This window comes from Drosophila albomicans, chromosome X, assembly GCF_009650485.2.
Source record: "Drosophila albomicans strain 15112-1751.03 chromosome X, ASM965048v2, whole genome shotgun sequence".
Classification (NCBI taxonomy): domain Eukaryota; kingdom Metazoa; phylum Arthropoda; class Insecta; order Diptera; family Drosophilidae; genus Drosophila; species Drosophila albomicans.
The window spans coordinates 17,818,235-17,830,002 of record NC_047627.2 but is presented as its reverse complement, the minus strand read 5'-3'; the positions used below and the strand labels follow the sequence as shown (position 1 = coordinate 17,830,002).

Sequence of the window (11,768 nt, the reverse complement as noted above, 5' to 3'; positions counted from 1 at the left end):
AAAACACTCAATCAAAAAAATACGTTAAGAACTTTGCTCAATATTGATATTAACACAGTAAAAACTTATTTAGTGAATGCAATAATTGCAAATAGTCGAAGTTTAAATAAACCGTGATAACTTAATTCACAACTTTAGCGCCAAAAGTTGCCAATATGGCGAATACCTAGCGATGGTAAATTGAAATTTGCGCCAATAACTGTTTATTCATCATCAGCACAGGTCAACATAATTAATCGATAATTGAGGCACATTAAAAGTTGCACCGATAAAGTCTACTTTCCCACGTTGGAATATTTCGTTTTTCATTTTCAAATAGAACATTACAATACTTGATGCAATTAAAAATGTAAACTTGCGCCAATATAGTATATTTTCTCCCTTGGTATATTTCGATTTCAAAAACAATACTGGCGTGAAACAACACTGGCGCGAGTACGTTTCAATCGAAATCAGACAAAACGAAATTTGTCAACACTGTTACACATCATAATTTTTCGTTCCTGTTGATATTGTGTGTTGTGCATGCCAGATTTAAGCAACAAACAAGTTTTATTGCAAATACGTTTTGTTTGTTAAAATACATTTTACTTGATTCAGTGTACATTTTAAGTGAGCTACTTGTAATTAGCGCTGTAAGTAAAACAAGATATAATACCAGACAAACATCGCAGCATTTGTTTGCAACCTCCAATTTGTGGCCAGCAAAAAAAGAAAAACAAAATAAAGTAAATAAGGAACCGCTTTTCGCAAATTGTTTCTGTGCGAGCGTACGCGTGTGTGTGTGAGTGCGTGAAAGCGCAAGTGTATTAACAAACGCGTTATTTACGTATTTATTTTGCCTGTTTTTCATCAGAGAAGTGCAAACAATAAACCACAAAGTGTGTGAACACAGGTCGAAGTGAACGGGGCAAAAGGTAATTTGGTCAAACGGCGATTATGTTACATTTAGAGATTGGCGCAGCACAGATATTTAAAATGTTCTCATTTAAAAATATATATGCGTGTTAATGTTTATGACAAAATTGATTATTTTGTTGTCAAAATTGTTAACTGTCATAGGCTGACAATTGTTGTTTATGCTATCGATAACTTAGGCGACACTATATTGTCGTCCTTGTCATACTCATGTCGCAATCTCTAAGCGTGTGTTGTTATCAATTTGTATTTATTATTGTGTACGAGAGAACGCTTCGAACTAAACTCAATTCTTGCAGATTCTATTTGATTGATTGCACTTAATCATGAACTATTTAGCCGGCGAGCCAGTGCCGCCGGGCTTTGAGGATGATTTCGGACGCCCAGCTGACATCCAGAAGCAGATTGAATCCTTTAACGATGGCCCCTTAATTGGCACCGAATACGTGGTGGAGCTGCATGAGAACGGTCAGATGCGTCCCGATTATTTCTGTGTGCTATGCAATACGTGCAACGATGTGCGCTCCATCTTCATACACTGGACCTCGGTGACGCATCGCACCAACTATCTTCGAAACCACTATCAAAAGGCCCACGATTTGCTTCAACAGATGCGTCGCTCCTCTTCGAATTCCAACGAACAAGTGCTGAATGTCACCACAAAATTTATGCAGATCGTTGAGCAACAGTATGGCCGCAGTACACAGATCCTGGCCATTGCTGGCGGCGATTTTCGTCGTTATCGCGCCAAGATTTGTGCCCAGGTGCGCCATAAATACCATTACAATGAAAGCTATGGACCAGATTTCCTCAAGGAGATGCGTCAGTTTATTAGTGACGCAAAGCCGCCAATAGAATCACATTCAAAAACATTAGATGCAATCTCCAGCGACGACGATGATGTAAATTTTTCGCCCAAACCGCCACAGCAACAACAGCAGCCGAATGCGAAGAAGCCAAGCAAAAAACAGGAGGAACAACAGCCAGCATATCGTGCTGTGAATCGTTCCCCGCCGCCACCGAAGCTGACAACAACGGCGCCAACAGCTGTCCCAGCAGCAAGCGCAGTGACAGCAACTGGTGGCCATAAGGTGTTGCCCACACCCAAGGAGCTGTCGATGCAGGCCTCACAGATTGCCCAAGAGCGCTACAAATGGGAGAAGTTTCGTTGTGTACTCGAAGCGCAGCTGAAACAATTGCGCGATGTGACCGAAACTTATGAATCGAGTCCGGAGAAGCATCCCGACTATTCAGATGAATGGAAACAGTTTTGGAATCGCCGCTACAAGCAGCTGCAGGAGGAGAAGAAATGTGATCCGAATAGCTATGACTATAAACCCGAATGGATTAGCTACTGGAAGGATCGACGCGTTGAACTCTTCAATATCGCTGCCAATAAGATCAAGAAAGAGCTGCAAGAGAAATTCCAGTTAGGCGATGAGGACGAAGAGAATACCAAGCTGCTGATGGAACGTTACAAAATACGCGTGAATAGTCCAAAAGATGGGAGCGCCAATGCAGCGGCCACCACAACAGGCACACAAGCTGCCGCAACGCTTGGTGTGCGTCGCAAGCCCAACTATCGCTCGTCAAATAATCGTGCCGGCAACGGTGGTGGCTCTGGCATGTCCAGCGAGGCCATCATTGACATTAGCGACGATGAGCAGGCGTCGTCAGCGCCATCGGCCACACGACCACATCGTCGTCCGCCCTATGGACGCAGTTTGTCGCGCTCCGAGTCACCAAAACGTGGCCGTCGCTTGGGCCGGGGACGCTCCCGGTCACGATCACCGATGGCATCGCGACGACGCACGAGACGCTCGCGTTCCCGTTCGCGTTCATCTCATCGGCGCAACTCACGTTCGCCGTACAGCCGGAGTCGCGATAAATCGCATAGTTCACGCGGTCACGATGATTACGATCGTGATCGTGGACGTGATGATTATTATAGGGAGAGGGAAGAGCCCGAGGGTCCTATTACAGTGGTCACCGTATTGCGTATGCTCTCGGCGCTCGAGGATCATTTGGGCAGCTTGGGACCGAAGGCGCTTAATATGCTAAGCAAGGCCCTGGCCATGGAGAAGATTAAACCGAATGCGGCCGATGATTTGCTGCTTAATGAGGACAACTGTGTGTTCATGGAGACGATCAAGGAGAAGCTGAAGGGCATTCTCATTGCCGAAGTGCTCGATGATCCACAAAAAGTGCGCGTTGTAAAAAAGTTAATCAGCAACATTGCCACCGTGATCTTTCAAGTCACATCCAAGGGTAAGTTGAACAGCATTCGTTATCGTTTTCGAACAGTTTTCAGATTCCACTTGGATCGGCCGATTGAAGGTAAGTATTTAAACCCTCAAGTGTTGAAATGGGAATTGTCGGAAAACTGTTTTGGAAATGCTTTTCCTCGATTTCGGTTTGCAGTGTCGCGTTGCCTATTTCGCTGAAATATATGGGGCTATAAATAAATAAAATAAAATAATCTCGGGAACACATTTCTATCGGAAATAATTCCAATTTCGTGCGGCTTTCATTAAGTTTCCGTGTGAGAAAAGTTGAGAATGAATTTAAATTTCTAATCTCATTTCTTACTGAGATTTGAAAAATATTTTTTTTTTTTGATTTTTGGGAAACATTTTTCCAATTTCACTTGGGAAAGCCAATAAAACTGTGATCTACAAATAAGATTACATACTTTTTTGGTGTTTTTTTTTTTTTAATAAAGAACAAAGTTTGTCTTGATTTCAGAATTAATAAATTCATAATAAAGCAAATATTTCGAATAAACAGATTGCCTCAACTATTTCGCAATTTTCTTCTCTTCTAAAATTAAGATTAAGCACTAATACCATTAACAACAAAAATGATCTTTGTAATATATGTACATATGAAGCAAATGATTTTTCAATTGTTTGCTGTACTCAAATCTTTTAGATTTGTAGTTTCATTATCAAACCAAAACAATTATTAAATTAAATTTAATATTGATTTGGTTACGGGATCGAGATCGAGATCGTAATCGGATGATCGAGTTCGTAGTTTTGGGTTCTCGCTGAGCTACATCAGAATAGTTTTAGTGCGCACAAAGTGTTGATAAAAATGAAAAAAAAAGAAAATCGAAGTATGAGAAAAACGAAAAAATAAAAGGGAAAATGTTAAAGTACAATTATATGGTTAATTCCCTGTTTTCAAGTGACCTGTCGAATCATCGTCGAGCCCTGGGTAAAAGCTGTATGTAATTTTTGTAGTTTGTAGTTACAGCATAATGCCGATAATTGCACACTTAAGAAAAAAAAAACAAAATTGCAATAATGTGTAATGTGAAATTTCCAGAAAAAAAATTATATTTTATTTTCGTTAAGTGGAATAACTTAATAATGTTTGAGCATTAAATTAAACCTTTATAAACCCGATTGCCTCAAAATTAATGCAATAATTCTATAGTTGCACTTATGTGCAATGCATTTAAATATAATGTGATGTAAAATTGTTGTCAAATGTGTGAAATGTCAAACCATTTCGACTTACATAAAATCTTGTTTGGCAATTATCCGAGATGTGCAAATAAATGTAATGGCAATTATCGACAATATGCTGTACATTTATTTTCCGTATGTATAACAACGCCTGTTGAATGCAACATTTATCAGATTTAGTTGAAAACGGTTTAATCAAATTTAATTAATCACGCCTTTTTACTCGACTCCCCCAAAACGCCTTTGCTTGCAGATGTGAAGGAGACTGGCCCACAAGCGGATGCCGGCAGGCATGGCGTCGACTTGGCCAAGAAGAGTTCGAGGGACTATCAGCTGCCCTACGACAGACAATTGGTGTCATCGAAGCTGGCCAACGCATTGATTGTGAACGGTGTGGATGATGTGAGTGTCGATGATATGAATCGTTTGCTGCACTTTTTCACGCTGCTTGCGAAGACGCATCACGCACGCCGTCAAACGGATCGCAGCCTTAATAGCGGCTTGAACTTCAGCGAAGCGGTTACACGCTTAGGTTTGAATATGTCGCTCGATTCGGAGCCCATTTGCAATCAGGATAATATTGATTTGAAAGCTCTGATCCAAGAGGTGGAAAATCATTTTGCTGCCAAGGACAACAGTAACGATCAGCTGCAACAGCAGCAGCAACAACAACAACAGCAGCAACAGCAGCAGCAGCAACAGAACTTTGTTAACGAATCCAGCAATGGTATGGAATCGTTAACCGATTCCGATTTGCAAACATTGCTGCAGAACTTTAAATTCCTGTCGAACGAGGAGCAAGTGCATCTGGTCAGCCATCTGCGGAAGCTGGAGGTCTTGGAGCCGGCGCGTGTCGAGCGTTTACGCAAATACGTGAATGTGGCCGAGCTGAGCAGCGACGGCGAATCCTGCAGTGATTATCTGTCGCGTGTCGTGGCCAATGTGCGACCCGCTGCTGCCTCTGCGACTGCAGCTGGTGGCACACGCAAGACCACAGCCAATTCCTTGGACGCAATGCGACGCAAGAGCGGCGACCAGCAGCTGGGAACAACAACAGCGACAGCAACAACATCTGCTAGCAAGTTGCCGATGCGCAACTTTACGCTAGATGAAGATGACGAAGATGATGATTATGAATTCGGTGATCTGATCAAGAAGGCAAACGACACGAATGCCAATGGCAAAAAGTCCACGTTGCTCAGCGGCAACAACAGCAACACCAACAACAACAACGGCAGCAACAACAACAATAAGACATCGACAAGTGGCCTCAATCAAATTGGTGGATTGCCATCGGCAGCGAATGCCTTGACATTTAAGCCGGCGGCATCAGCAAAGATATCGCTCAAGGATACCGAAAATATCATTGCCAATCTGATGGGCACGCTGACCAACAACAGCAGCCATCAGGCAAACAAGTCACAACAGCAGCAGCAACAACAACAACAGCAGCAGCAGCGACAGATGCCGCAGCAATCGTTTGGGAGCAATAAGCGTCCTTGTTTTCCAGGTGATCGTTTTTATGACTTTGATGGCGATCAGCAACAGCCTTTATCTCCTGCCAGCAATCCTGCTAATTCCTATCAAAACATGCAACAGCAGCAACAACAACCGCCCGGTGGCTACAGCATGAACAATTTCAATGCCTATGGACAGCAGCAAATGCAGCATCCGGCTTATGGCGGTGCTGCCATTAATCCCTGGGCCAATAATGGGGCATACAACAACATGTCACAGCAGCAGAACTACATGCCACAGCAATCATCTTACAACAATAACAACAACAGCGGCAACAACATGTTTGGCGGACATCACTAAAACTTAACTTGCAACTCTCATTATTTGATTATACTTTTTTTTGCATACATATAAAAGTATTGTTAAGTTTTTTTTTTCTAGCCGCAACTGGAACTGAATAAGCTACACATACTAAATATCTATGTATGATATCGAGTGAAATAAATGTTTGAAATTAGCAATAAAGAACGGCAGCATCACACAAGCGAGTGTATAAACTATGTATAGTAATTTGTATTTATATTGTTGCCTTGGAACAAATTTTCAGCTTTCAGCTACAGTAAGGCAATTGCATAAAGTCCACCGGCTGCTTCTTAATGATCTTTCCAATCTCCAGTTGCAACAGTTGATGCAAAGATTCGCCGCTATGTTTGTAGATCCATTTGCCGGCAACGTAATCGAAACGCTTTGGGCCGCTTGTCGGTGAACTGAGCCAAATCTGTTTGTTGGGCGTCTGACGATTGATCACATAGGTGCCATGTGTCTGTCCCAGATTCACAGTCAAGACGCCATCCTGCCAAATTATTTGCAATTATATGATGTAATCGCATTTCTCTGTAGAGTACTCACGCCATAGGCCACATCTGTGCCAATTAAATCGCTAGCGTTCTCTGTCAGCTCATCAAAGTAATCGGAGAGGGCGTCCAACGTCTCGGCGCATACACGTTCATAGGTGGCACTGTCCAGCTCGGCTGTGGCATCAACAGTTTCCTCTGTTTTCTGCTGGCTATAGAAACGACAGCTTGTTGGAACTACACTTTTGTTGATTGCGGCTATTGTGCCGACATAGTTTATAGATTGTGTTGCGGCAAGTGCATGTTTGTAGTTGTGGCTGCTGCGCCGCAAGATGTGTGCCACGCGTATTAACCTGCGTGCCACATTCATAATTTTTGTTTATTTCCTTTGCAGTTTATAGCTGAGCACTGTTTTGTTTTTGTTATTTGTGCCTAGCACGATGCGGCGTTGCCAGCTGAGGTATCGATAGAGTTACCGGACTGTCATATGAAGAAATCTTGCTAACAGTAAATCGATAGCAAAACATTGTTAATTTAATTTTTACAAAATACTTTGTTTTACAACAAATTAGATATATAAGTACAATATACGCCAAATGAAATAATATACGAAATATTTTACTTGAATACATTTAAATTAATTTGAGAAATTAAATTTTTATGTGATAAATGCCTTATTGGGCTTGTTCCAATAATAAAATTATATGATAATACTAAAAGATAGATTTTATGTGATAAAAATTGTTCTTTTCCGTAAATTTGTCGACAATAAATGGCAATATATTTTATAGTGAAAAAATTCAGCGCACTATCTGAACTGAATGTGCGCGAATGTCAGTGTTGCACAACACCGCAAATTTATCGGAGCTCGACTGTTGTTGTGACGCGTCAACTACCATCTCTAATTTTCAGTATAGAGAAAAAACCCATCAATGGCGTCCGCGTGAATTTATATGATTTTAATTTTTTTCTAAACACATAATAATATAATATAATTGTTGTTGTTATTTGAGTTGCTTACGAAGAAGACTGCACATTTTACTGCCTATATGTTAATGAACATGGCGCTGCCGAGCAACTACAAGCAAATCGCCGTTGGACCGGTAACTTCGTTAGTGCCAAGTGGAGCCGGCGTCGTTGGCGGCGGCATTGGTGGTGGAGGAGGCGGCAGTGGAGGTGGCGGCGGAGGTGGTGGAGGAGGCGGCGGTGGTGGTGGAGGTGGCAGCAGTCGTTCGCGTTCATCTGGTGGCGGCGGTGGAGCCGACCGCAATAAGGATCAAACGCCCATATTTACGCACAGCAATTATGGCAATCCAGCGTTTACGCCACAGAAAGTCACCAAATCGTCGAGCAGCAAGCAACAGAACGAATCACGTCTGCCCAAGCCACCAAAGCCGCCAGAGAAACCCATTTTGCCCTATATGCGGTATTCCAAGCGTGTTTGGGACAGCGTCAAGGCGCAACACCCCGAACTCAAGCTGTGGGAACTTGGCAAAAAGATTGGCGCCATGTGGAAGCAACTAAGCGAAGAAGAGAAAATGGAATTCATCGATGAGTACGAGGCTGAGAAGCTGGAGTATGAGAAGGCCCTCAAGGCGTATCATCAGACGCCCGCCTACCAGGCTTACATCTCGGCCAAATCGAAGGTCAAATCCGAGGTGGCCGATGTCCATGAGACGCCTTCACGTGGCGGCGGCAGCAAAAGTCAGCACGAGCGTCGCATTGACATTCAGCCCGCCGAGGATGAGGATGATGTGGATGAGGGCTATACGGCCAAGCACATGGCCTATGCACGTTATTTGCGCAATCATCGGCTAATCAACGAGATCTTTTCCGAAGCTGTGGTGCCCGATGTGCGTTCCGTGGTGACCACACAGCGAATGCAAGTGCTAAAGCGTCAGGTCAGCTCGTTAACGATGCATCAGACCAAGTTGGAGGCGGAATTGCAGCAAATGGAGGAGAAATTCGAGGCGAAAAAGCAACGCATGCTGGAGTCGAGCGATGCTTTTCAAGAGGAGCTGAAGCGTCACTGCAAACCGGCCGTGGACGAAGAGACATTCCAGAAGATGGTGCATCGCATGTACGAAGACATACGGCGGGATCGTCAGCGGCTGGAGGAGGCGCCCAATCGAAGCAAGGAGGAACAACAGCCACCACAGCCCCCGCAACCGCAGCCGGCCAATGAGGCGACACCAGCTGCGGGCGCCAAAGCAGAGCCGCTTAAAACAACACCACCCGGAGCAGGAGTAACGGCAGCCGGAGCAGCAGCAGCAGCTGCAGTCCCACCAACAGCGACCGCTGTGGCAACAGCACCAACTCAGCCGCCACCGTCGCAACCAACGCCAGCGCAGCCACCACAGCAGCCGCCTGTGCACGAGCTGGCGAGCAAAACGGATCCGGAGCCCATGGACATTGAGCCGCCGCCCAAGCCATCGGTGCCACCACCACCGCCACCCATGAAGCATGATAAACTGGACCTGCCCATGGCCATGGCCATTGGCGGTGAGCCCCTGAAGGAGCCCAGCAAGACGCCCGTGTTGGTGACATCGGTGACCACGGTGCCAGGCAAGGCAGTGACACCAACATCGGCGCCAATAGCAGCAACGCCACCAGCACCAGCAACTGCGCCGTCAGCAACAACAACAGCGCCTGCAGCAGCAGCATTGAATGAAGCGCCAGCAACAACACCGCCGCCACAGCATCAGCTGCAGCAACAACAACAGCAACCACAGTTGCAACAGCCGCCAACAGCAGCGCCACAGTTACATCCACATGCGCATGTGGTGCCAGGGCCGCCGCCAGCAGCAGCAGCGCATCCGCACATGCCACCGCATCTGGCACCGCAGCAACAGCAACCGCCACAACAGCAGCAGCAACAACCGACGCCACCGCCACCCGGTGGCATGCCGGGTCTGCCACCGCCACCGCTGCCACACATGGGCTATGCCAACTATGGTGGCCCCGGACCTGGAGGCGCGCATGCCGGCCACACACACTACTATCAGCCGCAGTATGGCCACGGTCCGTTGTCCCGCCAGCCGTATTATCCGCATCTGCAAGCCTATCAACCGTACGCCCAGTTGCACTATGCCCGCGAGCATGCCGGTGCGGCAGGCAATGCGCCACCAGGTGCCGCACAGCAGCAACCACAACAGCAGCAGCAGCCACCACCACAACAGCAGCAGCAGCAACCACCACCGCAGCAACAACAGCAACAGCCGCCGCCAGGTTTGATGCATGAGGCAGCAGCTGGCGCGGTCTACAGTGGACAACAGCAGCAGCAACCACCGCAGCCACAGCAACCACAAGCGCAGTCACAGCAACCACATGCAATGCCACCGCAACAACTGCAGCAGCAGCCGCCGCCAACAGCTGTGGCAAGCACAGCATCAACAGTTGCCGCTGCGCCGCCGCCAGCAATTACAGCAACAGCAGCGAGCGGCGATGCGGCTGCAGCCAAACAAGAATCGGAAAAGCATGAAACGGACTAGGACATGAAAATGGAACTGCAACTGGACAAAACACACATAAAGAAAGAAAATAAAACAGCTGGATCTTTACGATTGTAAATTAGCTCGTACAAATTAGAATGCGGCAAAAAGCGAACGTAGCAAAAGCCTCTTGGGAAAAATCACGTAAATCAGAGCAAGAGAGCAAATATTAAGAATTATAAGTATAACAAACACACAAAAGAATCCCCAATTCATTAGTTTAGTTTAAGTAAAAAAGCAGAACTATTATTATTACATACTATAAAATATAAAATAACAAATTTTTTTTTATTTTGCATTTTACACACAGACAATTTAAGGCAACTTAAAAATAATATGTTTTTTTCATAAATATACATACTATAACTACTTTATGTAAAGAATAGATATTTTAAACAAATTAAAACTTTCAAAATTGAGTTTTCTTGGCGCTTAACTTAAATAGCAGGCTATCGATATCAAGCGTAGTGTTATCGATTTGACGTTTTACGAAAACAATATTCACATTTATTTCATTTTATTTATTTAGTATAAAGCTACAGGGGAAAATATCATTTAATAACGCAATCGTAATTGGGCAATTATTAATAATTTTTTTTTTTGTGCTGCCACACTTGTAAACAAAACAACAACATCGTAGCTGCTCGAATGAAATCGATATATCGATAGTGCCGGCGATGTGTTCACAGCTTTAGTACGTCAGTTGTTATTGTTTTCATTTGCGCAATTCAATTCGAGTGCGGAGCAAAGTGCATTTAATGCAGTATCTGGGACGCGCAAGTTCGCTGCCCTTCCGTTGGCAATTTACTCGAAATTTATTACTCGTTGCCACAGCCACAGTTGCTCTCACAAGCCGCTCGGCCTTTGCGACAAACACTTCATCAGCATCAGCAACTTCCTTTGGCATCAAGAATCCCAGCAGTAAAATGGCCGATGAAACCTATACACCCGGCACCAGTTCGGTGGCATTTGTCACCACACCAGACAAAGAGTCGGCCAAGAAATTGGCCCATGGCATTATCGAGCGCAAACTGGCCGCCTGTGTGAATATAATGCCACAAATCGAATCAATCTACATGTGGGAGGGCAAGGTCAACGAGGATAACGAATATTTGATGATGATTAAGACGCTCAACACGCATTGATGAGCTGAGCAAATTTGTGCGTGAGAATCATCCATACAGCGTCGCCGAGGTAATATCGCTGCCCATCCAGGCTGGCAATCTGCCCTATCTGAATTGGATAACGCAAACGGTGCCGGAGAAAGCGGAGAGCAAAGACTAATAAGTTGTAAAGCAATTTAAATAAACGGTTGAACTCAATTAAGCTAAGCTTTGCGCTGTTTTACTTTCGCCGACATTAGTGAGCGTTGCCAGATGGTTTTGCTGCACAACGGAACAATAACTGCGTTGGGCAATTTAAAGGCGCACAACACAAACAATAATAATAACGTCTAATGTGAATAACGCATATTGAGAAGCAGTTGTTTTTTTTTTGCCAGAAAGACTGGCATACAAAACACAGCAGCCTGTATAAAAAGTTAAAATTATAAGCTTTACTTGTTTTCAGAGCTC

At 44.7% G+C, this 11,768-nt stretch overlaps 4 protein-coding genes across 6 annotated transcripts; 3 read left to right on the top strand and 1 right to left on the bottom strand.

The window, feature by feature from the left end:
• The first annotated feature begins 538 nt into the window (after window positions 1–538).
• LOC117577616 (uncharacterized protein CG7065) lies at window positions 539–6,409 on the top strand. 3 transcript variants are annotated; one of them, XM_034262469.2, is made up of 4 exons: window positions 539–635; window positions 857–917; window positions 1,218–3,186; window positions 4,645–6,409. In XM_034262469.2, exons 3-4 carry the CDS (start codon window positions 1,245–1,247, stop codon window positions 6,207–6,209), a joined length of 3,507 nt encoding a protein of 1,168 aa, XP_034118360.1. In that variant the 5' UTR covers window positions 539–635; window positions 857–917; window positions 1,218–1,244; the 3' UTR covers window positions 6,210–6,409. The 3 variants fall into 3 exon arrangements, with proteins under 3 accessions (XP_034118360.1, XP_034118359.1, XP_034118358.1); XM_034262468.2 differs by having other exon boundaries at window positions 539–784; XM_034262467.2 differs by having other exon boundaries at window positions 539–917.
• Window positions 6,403–7,156, bottom strand: LOC117577620 (frataxin homolog, mitochondrial). The gene is made up of 2 exons (XM_034262474.2): window positions 6,759–7,156; window positions 6,403–6,702 (listed from the first exon to the last, which is right to left on the bottom strand). The coding sequence occupies exons 1-2, from the start codon at window positions 7,071–7,073 to the stop codon at window positions 6,460–6,462; spliced, it is 558 nt and encodes a 185-aa protein (XP_034118365.1). The 5' UTR covers window positions 7,074–7,156; the 3' UTR covers window positions 6,403–6,459.
• Window positions 7,157–7,619: 463 nt separating this feature from the next.
• LOC117577617 (trithorax group protein osa) lies at window positions 7,620–10,542 on the top strand. Its single transcript, XM_034262470.2, has one exon. It carries the CDS (start codon window positions 7,753–7,755, stop codon window positions 10,192–10,194), a length of 2,442 nt encoding a protein of 813 aa, XP_034118361.1. The 5' UTR covers window positions 7,620–7,752; the 3' UTR covers window positions 10,195–10,542.
• A 308-nt stretch (window positions 10,543–10,850) lies between these two features.
• LOC117577621 (protein CutA homolog) lies at window positions 10,851–11,525 on the top strand. Its single transcript, XM_034262475.2, is given in 2 exon segments — window positions 10,851–11,320; window positions 11,322–11,525. Coding segments are annotated over 2 exon segments (525 nt in total). The 5' UTR covers window positions 10,851–10,952; the 3' UTR covers window positions 11,479–11,525.
• The last annotated feature ends 243 nt before the right edge of the window (window positions 11,526–11,768 follow it).

Excerpts from the sequence above, each read along its gene's own strand:
- LOC117577620 (XM_034262474.2), bottom strand. The coding sequence starts at position 7,073 with ATGAATGTGGCACGCAGGTTAATACGCGTGGCACACATCTTGCGGCGC. Across the intron at positions 6,703-6,758 it reads GCACAGATGTGGCCTATGGC|GATGGCGTCTTGACTGTGAA; the intron begins GTGAGTACTCTA and ends ATAATTTGGCAG.
- LOC117577617 (XM_034262470.2), top strand. The coding sequence starts at position 7,753 with ATGTTAATGAACATGGCGCTGCCGAGCAACTACAAGCAAATCGCCGTT.
- LOC117577616 (XM_034262469.2), top strand. The coding sequence starts at position 1,245 with ATGAACTATTTAGCCGGCGAGCCAGTGCCGCCGGGCTTTGAGGATGAT. Across the intron at positions 3,187-4,644 it reads CTTTCAAGTCACATCCAAGG|ATGTGAAGGAGACTGGCCCA; the intron begins GTAAGTTGAACA and ends CTTTGCTTGCAG.